General features: G+C 37.8%; 1 protein-coding gene across 1 annotated transcript; it reads right to left on the bottom strand.

Annotated features, from left to right (window-relative positions):
• Positions 1 to 4241: 4241 nt before the first annotated feature.
• tial1 (TIA1 cytotoxic granule-associated RNA binding protein-like 1) lies at positions 4242 to 17495 on the bottom strand. Its single transcript, XM_012855623.3, has 12 exons — positions 17318 to 17495; positions 16825 to 16921; positions 15347 to 15445; positions 15120 to 15174; positions 14925 to 15012; positions 12857 to 12932; positions 12540 to 12648; positions 9304 to 9399; positions 9072 to 9156; positions 8834 to 8957; positions 7700 to 7863; positions 4242 to 6099 (listed from the first exon to the last, which is right to left on the bottom strand). Exons 1-12 carry the CDS (start codon positions 17344 to 17346, stop codon positions 5988 to 5990), a joined length of 1134 nt encoding a protein of 377 aa, XP_012711077.2. The 5' UTR covers positions 17347 to 17495; the 3' UTR covers positions 4242 to 5987.
• Positions 17496 to 18799: the final 1304 nt, after the last annotated feature.

The raw sequence follows: 18799 nt of genomic DNA, 5'->3' as shown, positions 1-18799 counted from the left end.
ACCTTCTGATTTCAAGTCCACTCATTCAAAGTCACCCCAGATGTGTTATTTTACCCTGAAGGGAATGGACCAGTGGGACAATTTCTCTTAGGCACTCTTCAAAATGGGAAAGACAAGAGACAGCACAATTTAGGAGACAGATTTTTGGGAAAGTTGGGAAATTGGAACAAGAAAATAGCTGTTTGCCTGAACTTCCCTATAAATACATTCAAAGCAATTATTAAAAAAAAGTTTAAAACAACTTGAGCTGAGACGAGGCTCTTAAATTTAAAGTTTTTTTTTTTTTTTTACATCTTTACCAGGTGTGGCAATAAAAATGGAGGATGGTGGGTGCTTTCAAGCACATTTTTAAAGTTTCACCTTCAATCCTTTCAATAACAACCTGGCGTGTTAAAACCTTTTCTAGATATCCTGTCACAAACTCTTAACATTTAACGAAGTGACAGAGGAGTCGGAGCATGTGGTGTTTCCGCCTCACCGCTGGGTGACTATTTAGGGAGGTCCACCTCCCTGGTAGCAGTCTTAAACCTTTTCCAATTCTGCTGCTGAATAACACTTTTGATATCCTGGAAATGGCCTTTTAACCCTTCAGAGACTGAATAGCTGCTCCTCTGAAGTCTGCCCCTAAATCCATATGATCGAGGACAGGAAATTAAAAGCTCCTGCTCTGACAAAGGTGTGAACACTTAAGTCAGCCAGTGAAGTGCTTTAATTTAAATGAAACCAGCAAGGGTGTACTTAGTATCTATCATTGTATAGTTAGAAACTCTTCACTATCACTGTAAATCTGTGTACCATTTACGTTACAAAATAAATACCTAAACTGTGGTGTTAGTGAACAAAAGGTAGAATAATGTAATATATTGCATTTGTCACTTAATACTCTGAGGAAATTGCTTTAATTTTGCGTTCTTACTCAATACTAGTACAACAGATCAGAGGTTATCTATGTGATAGTAGTTTACTTTGACTAGACCCACAGGGCTGTTAGAAGTGAGCTTAAAAATATTTATCTATAGATCAAAGTTCACATCAGTTATGTGTGCTTCTATATCATGGCAAAAAATCATAAGTTTGAACAGACTAAAATGTACTCCTAACAGTGATAAAAATAAATAAAATCTTTCACTTCACACAAAATAAAATGTTTGGCATTTCCTTGTTGTGGGAGGAAAAGGATCCTGATGACCCGACATCCAGAGGCCTGGATTCGTACGTTGCTTAAAACATCAGAGATCAAATGACACATCCAAGATGATTTCATCCGGCTAATCATGATCCGGCTAATTGGGTTCTTCCAACACACCTGTTGTTTACGATTAGTATCACTGGATTGAGTTATCTGAGACAACTGCACGTTCATGCGTTTGTTTAAAAGGGGAAATGTATCGATAGTAGAAACAATGATCAGCAACGCTGCTATTGGCTGTTCAGCATGGCCAAAGAACGCCCACAGTTTTTCTCCCAAGCAGAACACGAGCTTTTAATGGAAGGTTATGCCGAATTTGAGTCATTAATTAAAACACCTCAAAGTCTGTTAAAGCCAGGAGAGAGGGCTGGCAAAAAGCAGCAGACAAATTAATGCGTAAATACTCTCCATGGTAGATGTTTCTATCACTTTCTACAGTATGAATGTTTGCATTTTAATAATTTCATATTTACTTTGTTCTTTTATATCAGAGCCTCCACGGGACCCACTAGAACATGGGGACAAGTAAAAGTGAAATACAAGAATATTCTACAAAATGGTAGCCTTTAATTATTATACTTTATTTTAAAAAGGCACTTATGTCAAGAGATCCAAATTTCAGTGTCATTCCTTAGACATGGGAAGTAAAGAACACGTGCAAATTGGGAATTTAAGCAAACAAATTCTTTATCCATAAAAAATTAAAATTCTTCCTTTTCCAAGTCATACACAGTTTACACGGTAAAACTGTATTGCTCCGTGTCTAGATAATCCATCCATAGTTTTTTCTAATACAATATACGGCTCGACAGGAAGCAAGCCTTTCAAAGTAAAACTAAACTTCACAATAAAATGGCCTGAACAAATCTTCTTACTGAATAGGATAAAAATAAAAAGCAAACCATCATACGAATAACTTAAATATTTTCTATTTATGGCTCTAACACAACTTTTTCCTCTTTAAAAGCCACTGTTAAATGATGTGTTTGTCTGTTTATAACAGCCACCAAGAAAAATCTCTCGCGCTGCGCCAAAGGATCCTGTCTATTGCGCAATACGCGATTAATTCGAAAAGCTCTGAAATTATTCTTGCACCTTCTGCAACAGGTTGCTAGGTTGTCGTAAAAATGGAAGTACGGACCCCAAGAGTATTTAACATTCAAAAGGAGCATGATTTGTTAGCAGAGTGTAAATAACGATTAAATATGTTGAAGAAAATGAAGCTTTACAGTGGGTGTGCATTTGCTACCCTATTAAGATCATCTGCATAGAAAGTATTCCTTCATGCCTAATGAAGACTCTGAACAATGAGGTACAAATGTTTCTTTATTTGAAGTGACCCGAGTTTGCTTTTCCTTTAAGTGGAAAAATTGACATTTTTATTAAAAATCACTTCGACGGCTCCAATTATGGACAAAAAGCAGGTTGTCATTACATTCCAGCGCTTGAAGCAATGATTGTGCAGTTCAATCCGCTTCCTGCTGCACAGAGGAAATGGCACAGAAACAGAAAACATGGGGAAACAGCTGGAATAAATTTAAATTCAAAGTTGAGCTTTTTCCCAAATCGCTCAGCTGCTTGACTTTATTAACAAATCAGTTAAGGCGTGTTCATAAATTATATTGCTAAACGTCAAACAGAATATTCTTCTAGATGTTACCAGCATTTATGTACATTAAAGTTTTTATAAAGGTTCATGATCAAGGTTTATATATTTACACACCCGACAAACGTGACCCCCTATTAGACCCATAAACACTTCAAAAACCAAAACGTCTTGTTCAGCACACAGGAAAAAAGCATTTAAAGGGCACATATCGTATATTCGGGGCCTAAAGCTTAAAAGTATGGCAAATGTGAAACAAAATAATCTTTATTAGCCTCCCCTCTTGTTTTACTTTTTTTTTTTTAAAAAAGCAAAAAGAAAAAAGCCTTTCTAGCCACACCTTCAGAATAATTTGTAAAACAGGAAGTGAATACCATATATGGAAGATAACGTGTAATTTCGAGGAGACTGTTTTCTTGGTTTAAAAAAAAGGAGGAGGTATGTTTAATCGCTATGTAGCTTCTTAGTCAAGAGAGAATGGATGTAGAAACCTACTTTTACTACAAGTCTCATTTGTAATAGAGGGACCTTTATATATATATAAAAAAAAAACAGGGTGGTTTTCTGGAGGCCTCAATAATCACCTTTCCTCTCACCTTAAAAGTGACAGAAAAGGTGAATTTAAATGGTCACAAATGCCTCTAAAAAAAGAGTCAGCAGCACCTTTTAGAGGAGCTTGTAGCAACTATGTAGACGTCGTATAGTGTAGTCGCCGGTTTGTATTTTTACGGCGTTTAATTCCACTTTTAATTCCCGCCACAGCCATCTGCTCTCAGACTTTGGTCAACACAGATCGTAGAGGGAGGAGTTAATGCTTAGCGCAGGGGTGTTCTGCAGGTTTTATATGTTCTTGTGCCAACACAACTGATTCAAACAACCAAATTACTAACTTAGCTTGTCCCCTAGCTCTGTAAGCGGTCTGCTATTTGACCAACAATTTGATTCAGATGTGTTGAATCAGGGCAATTTATGAAACATGCAGGACACTGGCCCTTGAGGAGTCTTTGGGCACCACTGGTCTAGGGTAATAGCTCTATTTATGGCTCCACAATGGAACAAAAAGTAAGGAAACCAAACTATCAGGTTAAATCAAAGTTGAGGGGAAAAGGTTTTCGGTCCAATTGCACCCAGAGGCTCTCTATGAATGAGAGAACCAATTTCTCCTCATCCCTCTTAAAAAGTCTCTCCACTGCATCAGGATTATGAAACAAAAGGAATAAAATGACTAAAACTATGTAAACCTAAAGGAGGAGGACAGAATTTATAACACGGCAAGTTGAGATCGCTTGAGCAGGGAGTTAACAGCCAGACCAAGGCGGTCCGTGGCTGTTTGTGGACATTAAGTTTATCAAAAAAGACAAAAAAAAAAACCCATCAGGTTCTTTTTGTTTTCTGCCAGTGTGAAATGTCTGTTGATATTTGCAGGTCAAATTGAATCTTCAAGCATTTTTTTTTGATGTGGGGGAAAAGTGAGACCTGCACAGTGACACAGCTGTTAGCAGAAATGTTGTTAGAAATATCCTTGGCGGTCAGAACCTGGGCAGAAATGATGTCCATCTGAACGCTGCCAGAATGTGTCTTTTTTGAATTTGCTTGTTTGTTTTTTTTTCTCACAAGAGGGGAGAGCTTTTAAAGCCCAGGGTAGGGTGCCTGTTGGTTAGGTCTCCAGCAAACATGCCATCAATCTTGAGCAACTTTCTTTGCTGCATTCTGGCTGCAATGGCCTTGCTTTTCCCCCCCCTTTATTTTTTTTTGTTAAACATTTGTTAATATTTTGACAAGGAAATTAATTAACCTGTCGGGAACTACAGAGCCTGAAGACAGGTGAAAAGAAAGTTATAAAAATGAGGATATATGCCCTTTAAAATCCGAGACACCAAACAGAAATTGTCTTTGTAATTTGTAAAATTGCCCTTTTCTAGAATAAATTACCCAGGTTGGAGAGAATGGACTAAAAAGAAAGAAAATGTTTGACGTCTGAAAAGAACATTAAACGGGAACAGACTGCCAGTGGTACATTAAGATGGATGAAATGGAAGTTAAAAAAAAGATCCTGATCCCAATCGGAAATAAACACCTTTAAAAAGAGCCGAGAAAAGAAAACAGAATCATTTTAATTAAGATCCAGAACTCCTCTGACCACCCTGCTTCAAAATTATCAAAAAGTCTGTCACCTTAACCAAGTTTTAATGTTATTTACACAGGGAAGAAAAAGATGCAGGTTCAACACCAGAATTTCAAACTTGGCTGCAGCATCAAGCCAAGTACAAACCTTTCTAAAATCTGTAAACGACAGACGTTTCACAGCAAAAAATAATTAACATAAAACCTCTTAAAAGTGGCCTTTCAAGAATTTCCTTTGTACACAAACTTTATTCAGGAAATAAAAAAATCCAACTTAAACTGTGACATATTTCAAAGACTATAGTCATCTTTGAGATTTTTTCACGTGGCGCAACAACGATCTGCAAAAAAAAAAAAGAAACGGCTCCATTTATGCAAACCTGTGCGTCAGAAACGGACTGTTGACACGAAAAAGGAAAACTACATGTGGAAGTGTGTCCTGTGTTGGAGAAAATAACTGAGCCTAACGACTAAATCAACACTAAAACACTTAAAAAAAAAAAACATTTTCAAACTGGGAGGACGATAATTTAATGTTCATGCCAGTAACTTCAAGGTTTTCAGGATTTTCCTTTAAATCCTCATCACATTCCTGTGACTTGCAAAGTAACAGGAAGGCTCTCTTTGATAAGTGTTGTCATGGGATAAAATGTCAAGTTTGGGATAAAAAACAAAAACAAACCAAAAAAAACATTACAATTAGTTTTGAAGAACTACAAAATGTTAATTTTGTCTGTTTGGAAAATTAAGACGCAAGCAGATTTCCTCCAGTGAGGTAATAGGTAAGGGACCGAATGTTTTAAATTTTGGTATATCTGTCGGTTTTTTAGGCCAGGTTAGTTTCTTTGGCTGCCCTTTAATAATCAAAAAGTACTTTTCCATTACGTTATTGTTAATTATTGCAATATAAACAAAGTTCTGGGTCAGGCGGACAGTGATTTATAAAACTGGTTGTTGGGGACCAACTCTCAGCTACAAAGGCTGTATAAATACTCCTGTTGTCTCGTTACTGTCCAGATGAAGAGTGTTGCATCTTCCCTTGGTGTCATTGCTCAGGCCGGTCCCATCTCACTGCATCTGATAGCCCGCCATGTTGAAATTTCCCACATTGGACATGGCAGCATCCGGAGGCGTCGGTGCAGAGGCATATCCGCCCATCCAGGCTGTTGACTGTGACTGCCTGCAAAGGTGGCACAGATTCCCAGTTAGTCAATCACAAGCGGTGCCGTAAACAGAACTCCTACGTGTTATTTCCAGTAAAAAAATTATTTTTCTAATTTCCTTGGAGGATATTTGATTAATCTTTACTAATAAAATGCAAGTTTTATAGCAGTTTTTTTCCAGACTAATGTGGTCTTTTTACAGGGTTTCTAAAACATTCAGTAAGATGCACTTTTGAAGACATTTCTAAGATTAACTAGTCAGGTTATTATTTAGACTTTTAGACAGCTTTATTTGTCATTTTGTAAGCACAAAGTGTGTACAGAACGAAAATTTGTTTGCATACAGCCTGAAAAATCACAGTAAATTGCACTAAATTTCAGGATAAAGATGCAGCAGCGATTTATGTAAACAATTGAAATGTAAACAATGTAAACAATGCAGGGGAAATGGACAGTGTGCTATTTACGGTCTTATGAAAGTTAAAGTAAATTATAATTCTATTGAATTGTGTTTTTCAGAACTGTCTTGCAAATCTGGAGCACTCTAGATAACCAAAATTCAACGCATGATTGGAATAGTTCCTGTTATGCTTTTATCGCAAGGCTGGACGATATAGAAAAACACCAAATCGATTAGATTGAAATCATATTGATAGATAATTATTAACAAATTCAAAACAGATATTTTAAATGCAGCCTGGTCATTTCATGCTGTCACTTAATGACCTATTCATAAATAAAGAACACTAAATTCAAACTCAACCGTTTATGCAACATTATTTTTTTAACCAAACTGTAAGTTTTTAAAAAGAAAGAATAAAAGAACACGTGCTCTTTGAAGCTTGGTGAAGGTGTGATTAGTAGAAGATGTAATGACGTAGTTTTAACCTACATGATAGGCTAGAATGCAAACTATTTATTGATCCTTTTTTCCCCTCTATTGAACCACACATCTATCGATCGATCTATATTGTTATTGAATTATCGCCCAGCCCTATTTCATCTTTTTTTTTTTTTTTTTTTTTTTTTTTTTTAAGTTGCTCACGTGTGTGTGTACATCCTAAACATAGAGATGGACTGAGAAGCTTAAAGCAACAGTAAATTAACAACAGACGCGTTTCAAAGAGGTTTTAGTGGTAAATATACGTGTTGGTGGTGATAAAAGTGACAAAACTGCTTTAGTTACCATGTTCAGGCATCACGAGCCTTGGAGTTGTGCAGCAACACAACACGAAATGGGTAAATATGACTTTCTCTCAGTAAAACAGCCTTAGACGATTTGTTTAAATCTTGTGAAACTGTGGTATTTTCTAACAAGCATATAACAGATGTGTAATCTGGATACACTAGGCACTGGGATTTTTTTTACATCGTTTTATTTTTTTCATCTTTCAAGGGTCAAATGCACCAGAATCAATGACAGGACATAAGTTGGTAGAAACTCAAAAACCGTTAAAGATAAGGCTTGATCCGGTACATTAACCAGAAACTGACAAAGTAAACTGCTGGTTAGGATGAAGGGATGGCGATTAGCGATTACAGCTACGTCGACTCGAAGGAGCAACAGATCCACCGGCCGGAAACAGACCAGGAAGTGTAGAGGAAGGTAAAACTCACTCCACTCCATATCCCTGCTGGTTCCATGTCTGTCCGTACATGTTGTAGGAAGGAACCTGCCACCCGTTGGCCATGTACTGCCCGTACTGCTGCTGCTGCTGCTGCTGCTGCTGCTGTGGCTCTCCGTAGACCTGGCTCCACTGGTTCCACTGGCTGTAATCCACCTGACCCAAAGAAAAACAGGAGATTCATGTCAGTCCTCCGCAGTTAAGGCTTTATTTCCACCTTCAATGCGAAGCGAAACCGAAATAACACATGAAGAGAAGTCAAAAATTACATGGATGTTACGTTTTGAGAACTTAGATTGTCTTGATTTATTAGATAGATGGACCTGTCCAGAGTTTTAGTGACCGTGTGTCTTATTATTGGCAACACAAAAGAATGAGTTCTCAAAAAAAAAAAAAAACAATCGTTGGCACAGTTACATCTAGACGAATGCCAATTTGGCTTCAAGCATCTTGCTAACTTTTTTAGGACGCTCTCAGAACAAATGTGTGGAAATAAACATGGTATCCGTTTTTAATTATTGTTGTATTCATCACCAGGATGGATTAAATTCAGCAGCAAAAAAAAACATTTACATCCCTTGAACTTGTCAGCTCACAAATCCCAAACTTTAATGCAATTTATTGGGATTTTATGCGACAAAGCAACACACAAAGTCAGCTTCACAGATGTAGGTCTGAACTTTGACTAGGCCATTTTAACACATGGCTATGCTTTGATGTAAACCATTTGATTGCAGCCCTGGCAGTATTGCTTTCTTTCAGGACTGACCGGGGGTTTAGCTCCGTCGAGCTGCCCGTTAACTCCAGCCAGCCCCTCTGATGATGCTGCCACCGCCGTGTTTCACGCCAACGGTGCATTCAGGGTCATGGGATGTTGGAGTTTTCCGTAACACAAAGCATGTTTTCCTCCCCCCCAAAGCTTCAAGCTTAGCCTCATTCGGCAATTATTTTCTTCCCAATAGCAGTTTTCCTGTCGAGGGATTCTCCCACCCGAGCTGTGGCTCTCGGCAGCTCCTCCAGAGTCGCCTCTAAGCTGCTTCTTCTCCTCGTTTCAGTTTGCGAGCCCTGATTTTCTCCCATTTCCAAAAACAAGCAGTGGACCGACGCGGAGCGCTCTGTCACATACCTGCTGTGGGCTTTTCGTCATGTCAGAGGACTCTTTGCCCCAGTAGCACTTCACCATTTGCCCCTCAATGGCCGTCCCGTTCACAGAGACGATGGCGTGCGCTGCGCTGTCGTGGGAGGAGAACCTTCAGGACGAGACGCATCAGAAAAGGGGAAAGCGTTCGACGTCAGTGATGCTCTGCTGACACGCTGCCGTTGACATCTAGAGGCTAAATGGTGCAATAGACCCTGGATGGTACCTGATGAAGGAATAGCCTTTCTCCGGGAACACCCTGACCTCCATGATTTGACCGAACGGCGAAAACGTCTGCCGTATCAGATGCTCTGAGGGAACGACGGGAGAAAAAAAATAATGTTATTCTGGTTGCTTCTCGGCTCAGCTTCAGGAAACAGCCTGAAGCTGGTCAGACGTCTATAATTATACAGTGATGACAGGGTGGAACAATGGCCTCTTGAGATCATGACACCTGCCTGTGAGTCCCGACTGGATCCCGCCACAGTACACCGTGCAGTTCTGTGGACTCGACTGATTCACCACATCATCAAACCTCAGCTGCTTTGAACCATCTGAGACAAAAAAAACAAAAAATAAAAACATTGGTCACCAAACACAGAACGTGTCAGGCACTATAAACAGATCCGCGCATGATATCCATGATCCTGCTATAATACTAAAGGCGCCTCTTTCTGCCAGGAGCCAGACCAAAACCGGATCACTGGTTTAGACAACTTACTTTTCAGCGTTTCGTTTCAGTCATTTCCCAGTTTTTAAGTCTTTCTATTAACGTTCAATTAAACGAGTTTCTTGTTGTTGTTTTTTTTTTTATCTGCTGGCCAATGTTCAAATAGATTCATAAAATGAGATGCTGTTAGTGGAGCTATTAATGAAATGAAGCGAGGACTTTCCCCTTTCAGTGCCTGTGGAGGTGGAGAGAATAAACACTTAACTGCATTTTTGTGAGCTTTAAGCCACTAATAGTAAGTTTTCACCGTCTTTGTGTTCTGTGATAAAAATTAAAACACCTGGGATACACTTCGCGGGCTTTAACTACCGTATTTTTCAGACGATAAGGCACACAGGATTATAAGGCTCCCTAAATATTCTTCCCAAGTGTCTCACATCACTCCAGGGTTCCCACACCTTGGTGAACATCAAATTCAGGGACCTTTCAAGGACTTTCCAGGACCAATTTCCTAAAATTCAAGGACCACACGTGGCGGCATTTACCTACTGTGACCGCTGAATAGGTTATCATATTTTAATACAATGCAAATTCAATAAAAGACTAAACGGCATAGAAGTTGTTGGGTCAGAAGCAATGCAAGAAAGTGGACTTAATTTATAGCCTACATTGATATTGATCATATTCATAGCCTACATTTATATCCACAGTACATGGCTATGCCATACTACATTACATATAAGATGTACATTAGTTTACTGTTCATGGAATTTTATGGAAAAAAGTGCAGCATTGAGATGTTCAGAATTATATCAATTTGTTTCACTTACTTTCATCTTTGATTAAGCTAGTTTTTGACTTTGACTCTGAAAAGTCGCTAAACATAGCGACAAAGTCGCTGAGTTGGCAACACTGCGTGAATGTAACCTATTGGACGCACGTAGGCCTAAACCGTAGCCTACCAACTAACGAAGAAGAGCGAACGTACTTTTGCAAATTAAAAGTCTGTGGAATCAACATAATTTTAAAAGATCGTGTGTGTGGTAGTAAAATAATGACACGAGTCGTCATCCGTGTGAACTTTCAACCCCACAAAAAAAAAAAAATCAAGGACATGGTGGTTTTTTTTGGCTGTTTTCAAGAACTTTCAAGGGTCTTGAATTTATTTTTTCAGATTCACAAACTTTCAAGGATTTCAAGGACCCGTGGGAACCCTGTCACTCAGTTCTGCAAAAAGTTCAGTAAAATGTTCTTGAAATGAAATGTATTTTTCCTTGATTTGAGCAGGTAAATAAGACTATTTTCCAATAGCATTTTTGCACTTAAAATAAGAACAATTCATCTCCATCATCTTATTTCAAGAGCAGGATATCCAATTATCTTATTTTAGGGGTAAAACTCATTCCATTGGTAAATACTCTTGTTTAGCTGCTCAAAAAACAGGATCAAAATTTGACTTACTCTTAGTTCACCTTTTGCAGTGCGCTCCTTCACATCCACAGCTCTCTATCCGTCTGTCAGGAGGATAGAGTAGCTGGACTACACCGCCCTGTTTCTAACATAAGGCCAAAATAAACGTAACTTTTATCCTGAATTAACTTACTAGGTTTATTGTTGCTAGCGAGTACTTTACATGACTACACTTCTAATTTAGACATTACAGTCAGGCAGTCTTGTAGATAGCTCAGGGGTCCTATCAGGTAGTGACACAGTGCATAGACATCATATACGTAGACGCCTCGTTGGATGCGGGTTTCGTACGTCAACGTCACCGCCATATTGTATGTGGCAGAAAGAAGTGTGTGTGTGTGTGTGTTAAGAATATAAAAGTCAATTGGTTAAATCTAAACATTGTGGTCTTCGTCATTTCATAAAACCGTGTCAAGTTCTGGTATAGTCACAGATTTAGAACAGACTTTTTGTGGGAGTATAAAGAGAAAGTTACTAATATGAGAAAAAAAGTCATAGGACAATAAAGTAAAAAAAAAAAAGACAAAAGGGGTAATATTATGACAAAAATGTCATATTATGACAAATTAAGGGGGGACATTTCCAGAATAGTTCCAGTTTGCAGAACTATTTCATTCCTGGAGTAATAGGGCCAGGTTAGATTATTTTAATTACTTTTATTCTTTACGAGTATAACTTCAGGAGAATGAAGCCAAAGGGATACGAAAATAAACTCGTTATATTACAAAAATAAAAAATATTTGGAATATAAAGTATATTCTGAGATTAAAGTCGCTCTGATACTGTTTAAGTGTCTGAGTCTAACTGCAGATTTGCCACATTCAACATGGCGGACGCTCTGACGCATCTGCAGCAGCCCGACGAGGCGTCTACGTATATGATGTCTAAGACACAGTGTACCGTATTGCTCCTAATATCCATTGAGTAGAGCGGCTTCGTTGCTTACCAATGTAGTACTTGCACATTTTAACATATTTTGAGCACATTGTACCACATAAAATCAGTCAGTAAGCACAACTTTAATCATATACAAGGCGCACCATCATTTTCAGAAAATTTTAAGATTTTAAGTGCGCCTTATAGTCCGAAAAATACAGTATTGGAACCTGTCCCACAATTTAAAAGGGATCTTAATCCTGCTTCAGAGTAACTGGCATGAAATAACCAGAAGTTATAGCTGCAGGAGTTATGATCCAATTGGCGCTCTCCTCTGAGCTATGACAAAAATACTCAAACGGTTCTTGAACAAAAATGGGAATTGACTAAAACCTTTATCGGCTTCAGCCACAAACATAAATAAAAACGACAAAAATCTGATCCCAGTATCACGAGCCCCCAGTCTGCACAGGTTAAAACAAACCTTAACCTCCTAGGAACCAGCATGCACATATATGTGGACATCACTTTTCTCAGAAACTACATCGTGTAAAAAGGTAATTCTTCATTTTTACACTCATCAGGATCCAATCAGCCCAAATAGCAAAGACAAATTAAAAATGCATGTCATACAAGAGTTCGGGTCTCAGGAAGTTATCATGAAGCGCAAACACTCACTGTCCTGAGCGCCTTTGGGGGCGGGGGGTTTACGCGTGGCCCAGTTGGTCCTGATCTGCCGTCCTCCCAGCCACTGCCCCGCCATGTGGGAGATGGCGTTCTCCGCATCCTGAAAGCGGACACAAAGAACAGCGCCGCTCTTCAGGAAAACACACGTTAACGTTTTATTAATGCTGCAACACTGAAAACTGGCCGTGGCAATGAAGGACACTGGCTGACTAGAATTTCAACTATTCCTACCAGCGTAAAACGCATTTAAAAAGAATAATAAAGAAAAAACACAACCTTCAGTCTGTGTTCCTGCCCTGAAGCCTTACCAGTTTGTTGTAGAAGGACACAAATCCATACCCTTTTGATTTGCCAGTTGTAATGTCCTTCACCACTCGAGCATCTCTGAGGGAAAAATAGAAAACGCGAGGAAGAAGAAAGAGGATCAGCGCGTTTCAGAAATAAAAGCCTTGCAGTAAAAAGGAACCACGCAACAAAACACAGTGAAGTTTAACTCCTCTACGCTGGCCTACTGTGAAGCACATCAGCTATCATCGCTTACTGCTGACTTCTTGAAAACAAAAACAAATACATGCAGCCTACTTTAAAAATCATCTCAGGTGTCTTAATAAGTCTAGAGCGCCACATTTGGGCTCAATCCTCACAGCAATGATTAAAAGTCACAAAAGGTAAACGGAAACAGATGACCATGCATTCCTAAAATGTGCTGTAACTGCTATTCCTACAGACAGAAATGCATATTAAAAAATATCAGAAGAAAAAAAGGAATTAAATGGCATACGTGGCCTGTTAACAGATTTCTGTATTTTTCCTGGTCAATGCTTTACCACCATTATGCCGTTTGGACTTTGGGCAGCTGCAAATTTTGAGAAATTGACATTTTCAGAATTTTTTTTGGAAGAAGAGGATCATTGCTCTACAAACAACACTAAACAAATCAAAGTGAGACCATTTAAGCAAAAGCTGACTAGGCAAACACTGTTTATATAAATATATATACGCTAGATCATTAATACATCTGCAAATAAAGACATGTGGGAATAAAAATTGAATAAATAGAGGAAGAAAAACTACATCTGAGTCTCCAGAGTGCACAGTTCCTTGCTGTTAGCCTTCAAGCTGCTGTCCAATCCTATGAGCATTTCTGTAAAATAACCAAAGTGCTATTACTTCATTGTGAAGTGCTTTTAAAAGGCGGTTCAGGTTCAAACACAATGCTAGCAGTTTGCTCTGAAACGTACCGCTCACTTACCGCTCTCTACATTTAAATAAAATAAAAGAGCAGTTTAAAAGCAGGCGGTTCTTTCGACGCACAAACAATAGCTTCAAAAGACCTTCTTCCAATCCGGTAAAACTCAAGATACACTGCTTTGCAAAAGTCTTCCTTTCCCTTGAAAATCTTATTTTTCTCATTTGATAAGGTTGGTTGTACTCCATTCTTTGAGGGGTATTAAGAGTAAATGGCCCTGAAAACAAAAACATTTCTGAAGGATTTTAAATAAAATATTATTCAATTTCACTTCCAGGTTCTGCACAAATTTATGCTGCTTCATTACAAAAAAAAATTCCTAGTAAAATACATTGAGATCTGTGGTTATAACATCAAAAAAAAAAAAAAGTCAAGTGGCATGAAAACCTTTGCAAGGCACTGTGGGTAACAAGTTTGTACACGTTGGGGAATGTAAAAAGCACAGCTAAGATTTTAATATTTAAATCACGCATTGCTACCATTGACCATGTCTGCATGCATGAATGCAGGTTAGAAATAAAGAAAAATTACAAAAGACAATCTCAATAGGTACTGGTTATGATCTTTTCCTAATATTAGATGAGAAAAAACATGCTGATATAGGAAAGGATTCCTGCCTGAAATGAAACTGCTTGAGGAACGGCTGCATCGGGTTAATTTGCTAAACTAAACTGTTGATATCCATCATAGAAAGCCTGACCGTTTTTATTTCTTCATTCGATGGTAACTATGAGACATTCATTAGAATGTGTCCTTCTTTGTGTTTTTTTTGTTTTTATTTAATTTGCATGGGGCGGTTGGGATATTTTTATCAGATCATTATAAGAAGAGGGTGCGGCATACATTATATGTGGAACATATACGGCTGAGTGGAGGAACTGTGAGATCACGGCCTCCTCCAAACGTTTTGCCCCAGCAGTTGATTGCAAACCCCCGTTACATGCGTTCAAACATGGTCACAGGTGACATGTTGGAGAATCAGCGTACGCAACACGTTCAGAAAGCTAATTTATTCCCTTACCTAATGAGAAATCACATGCAGGCACTGAAGAGCTACGCTTAAAACAAGTCACATTTAAATTTTCTTTTGCTAAAACTGAATTACTAAAAAACCAAAATGAACTCACGAGATTTTCCCAAAAGGTGAAAACGCAGCCCTGACGTCTTCGGTACTAATCTCCGGATTCAAATCACCCACAAAAACATGATAGTGATCTGGGAAAAAGCAAAACCAAAACGTATAATTTAAGATCATCCTCCATATTCTGTTGATTTAATTAAAAATATTAATATTAGTAATGAAAAAAAAGGGGTAAAGTTACTGGATGTGTCTTTCTTCTGGCTACTAGGGGTGGTTGCCCAGTTGACTTTAACTTCCTAGAAACAAATAAAATAATTTAGTAAACATCATTAAAGCCACAACAGACAAGATGAGAACATTTTTTATTGACTATATTAGACAGGATCTGGGTAGCAAGTGAGCCGCCTGTTTTTTTTTTTTTTCATGTTTTGTTCCATTTACAGCATATCCCTATAATGCTCTTCTCACCTTTCCTAGGATCTTCCTGCCATTCATGGCTGCCAGGGCCGCAGCGGCATCTCTGCGTTCGTAGAACTCCACAAAACAATACGGGTCATTGCTCGTGTGCTGGAGAGAAGAACAAGATGAGCCCAAGAAGTTAGAACTGCTGACTCCTCAGCTTTACAAGTCCGAGCTGAAATTATGCCGGTGCAGCTCAATAAATTTTAATATCAACAAAGAGTCGATTTATCCCCATTACTTAACTAAAAAAAAAGTGAAAACTCAATTATTTATAATTTAGAAAATTCTTTGAAAACTTAAATACAAATAATAGTATTGACAAGGGTTCTGAATGCAGAACTTTTAGGATTTCCCTACAGTCACAAGGGTCAGCCGCAAAACACCGCTAAAACGCTGGCATGTTAGGGGGCTATTTCCACCCATTTCATTGGAAAGTTTACTGGAAGGAAAACGTGTGATTGAAAAGATGCACAACCAAAAGGGTTAACCATATCCTGGGAAGGACTGTGATGCGTCATTCGAGTATTTTGAGGAAGATTCACAAGGCGTGTGCTGCAGCTGGAGTTAGACCTTCAAGAGACATACGGACACATCCAGGCAGGCCATGGGTTACAACACCCCCTGGCGTTAAGCCCCTCCTGGGCCAAAGATAACACCAGATCTTACCTGAACTAAGGAGATATGGACTGTATATATATGCTCTTTACTTCTTATTTTACTGTATTCTTATTTTTTGTCTGCACCATCAACACCAAGTCAAATTCCTTGTAAGTGCAAACCAACTTGGCGATTAAACTTGATTCTGATTCTGAAGAAGGAAAAAGTCCTGTTTTAAGTTGCAAATTAATTTTACGTCATTTCGAAAATCAAGGTCTTAGAATCTCAAAGAAGAATGGGGATGCACAGCATAGGAGTTGCTTGAGTGAAGTTCACAGGCAGTGTTGATTTTCGGAGCCATCGCCGTCATCTGCCGGTTTTATCAAGTCCAAAGTCGGAAAACCAGCACGACATGTTTAGCACGGTACTCTACTGAACCGTTTTATGAAGATGCAAATTTTATTTTCCAGCACAATTTTGCACCTGATCACACTGTCACAACCTGCCCTAATTACCATGGAAACGGGACTGGCCCACAAGGTCATCTAAACTAAACCCCACAGGGAACCTAAAAAGTATTGGCAATGGATCAATGAGACTCCAGGTGAGCTGGAGGTCGGTATTAAAAGCACCCCAGTCTGATCGCCTCCATGCAATGCAATTTATGCAGAAAGGAGCTCCACCAAAGTAAAAATCATCATCACCAGTCAAATGTAAGCATTATTTTCCATGAAACTGAATTTGAGTTTTTCATTAGTGGTGGAAAAAAAACATCCATCTACAGTAGTTTTACGTTTTCTTTTTATAAATTAGACTTTCTGTGATATTGTTAGTTTATTGAGAAGCACCTGTAAAATAAGCTGTTGAAAGACAGTCAGCCTCTTTACCTCTGTGATCATTTTGCAGCTTTTGCAGGGTCCTATCTGGGTGAATAGTTGTAAAATCAGAATCTCTGTAACATCCCTGGAGAGGTTTCCCACGTACCTGTGGGGCAAAAAGGGGCATTTAAAATGTTAAAAACAGAACATCCCAACAACAGCCGGACAGCGTGACTCGGATTAACAGCATAGCGTCTTGTTTCTTTCGATTTAAACTTCTCCGGGTTGGGTTTTGGAGCGTAACTGTGATGTTATTGACATACATTTCAAGGCCTAACGCTAAAAAAAATGGCTAAAAACCCGAGTTTATCGCTAATACGTTAATCAAGTTATTTGGTTTATTGTTATTACTCTCAATCAGTCTACGCGAATGAAGCAATGAAAGCTGATTTTCGTGCTGTCACCGATAACGATAACGTTGAGTAGCTAAGTTAGCCACCGGTTTGACGTTAGCAAGCGCTGCGAAATTAACCGCGAATGTCGATCACTGGAAATTACTCACAGGGTTCTTGGATAGCTTTCATCGTCCATGACCGATACCGACTATGACCTAGCCAGAAATCCTGACCGCTAGGTAGTTAAAAAAAAAAACTAAAAATACACCCTGATGACAACAGCAACTCGTTAACTAGCTCAGAAGCTAGCTAACCGTGCTCACGTGTTACGTCACGCCATGACTTCCGGGATTACCGTTCTACTTAAACCTCCCGTTTGTTTAAAATTAAGTTGTAAAAATTTATTTTGCTGGAGCAGAATGTGTTTCTATGTGCATTTATTGTTATAATTGTAACTAAAACAGCAAACTGAGCCGGAGTAGATAAATCAATTTAGTTTTTTTTTTTAACCAAGCTGCAACGCAAGGGAGCGCTTGTTTTTCACACCAGCGTTGAGCGGATATAGTCGGTGACTCGAACTTGAAGGACAATTCTGGAATGGTATAGTTCCTCCCATCGAGTTGTACAATCCTACAATTAAATAATTTGTGAAATAAAGGTTTGTTTGCACTTAATATACTTTAGATGAATTGATTGATTGATTGCTTCATTCAACAGACTCGTGGTCCACACAGAGATAAAAAAAAAAACAAATATATATATATATATATATATATATATATATATATATATATTATATTTATATATTATACTTCGAACAAACGTTCTTAAATTTTGCGAATATTAAATTAATTACCTATTAATTCTTAAATGAATTACTCAGACATATTAAAGGGAAGTGTGAATAAATTGATGACAGATTTAAATAATTTAATTCCTCTTCTTTTTCTATTATTATTATTATCATTATTATTAATACTTATAATAATACTTATTATTAATATAATTATATTAAATTAATAGTATTAATAATTAATTAATATTAATTAATACGATTAATTAATAAGATATTAATTATAATAACAAAATTAAAATGATATATGAAATTAAATATTATTATTGTTATTATAAATTGTTATTTTTTTATTTTTTTATAATATTGTTATTATAGCTCTAGTTCCTACGTCGTTATGTGTGTGTTCATCAGAGAGACAGCTTGGGAGAAGAAACTGCATCAGTGTTTTTTGGGTTTTTTTCAATTAAGGGTAAAAGTCTACCTGGAGTGTGTGCAGATGTGTGGGGTCAGAGATGTTAGCTGCCCTCCTTCTAGGGCAGGGGTCTTTACATAATCCAAAATGCCAGTTTTGCCCTCATTTTCGCTAAATAGAACTTGTTTACATAATTTTTGATAAACATATACCATTATTCATTTTATTTCATTATTAAAAAAAACGTATTTTCGTTTATGTTTTAAATAAAATAAAAATAATATTATTGCAAAAGGAGGATGAGTACATTTATTCTATACAATGGTATTTGTAGAACATTATGTTTCATTCTCTCAACAACAACAAAAAAGCAGCTAAAAGTGCATTTGTCATCATATCTATGTTTAAAAAGATGATTTTAAAAAAATGTTATTTTAGCAA

This window comes from Fundulus heteroclitus, chromosome 22, assembly GCF_011125445.2.
Source record: "Fundulus heteroclitus isolate FHET01 chromosome 22, MU-UCD_Fhet_4.1, whole genome shotgun sequence".
NCBI classification, from domain to species: domain Eukaryota; kingdom Metazoa; phylum Chordata; class Actinopteri; order Cyprinodontiformes; family Fundulidae; genus Fundulus; species Fundulus heteroclitus.
The sequence above is the reverse complement of the archived record's forward strand: the minus strand, read 5'-3'. Positions and strand labels throughout refer to the sequence as shown.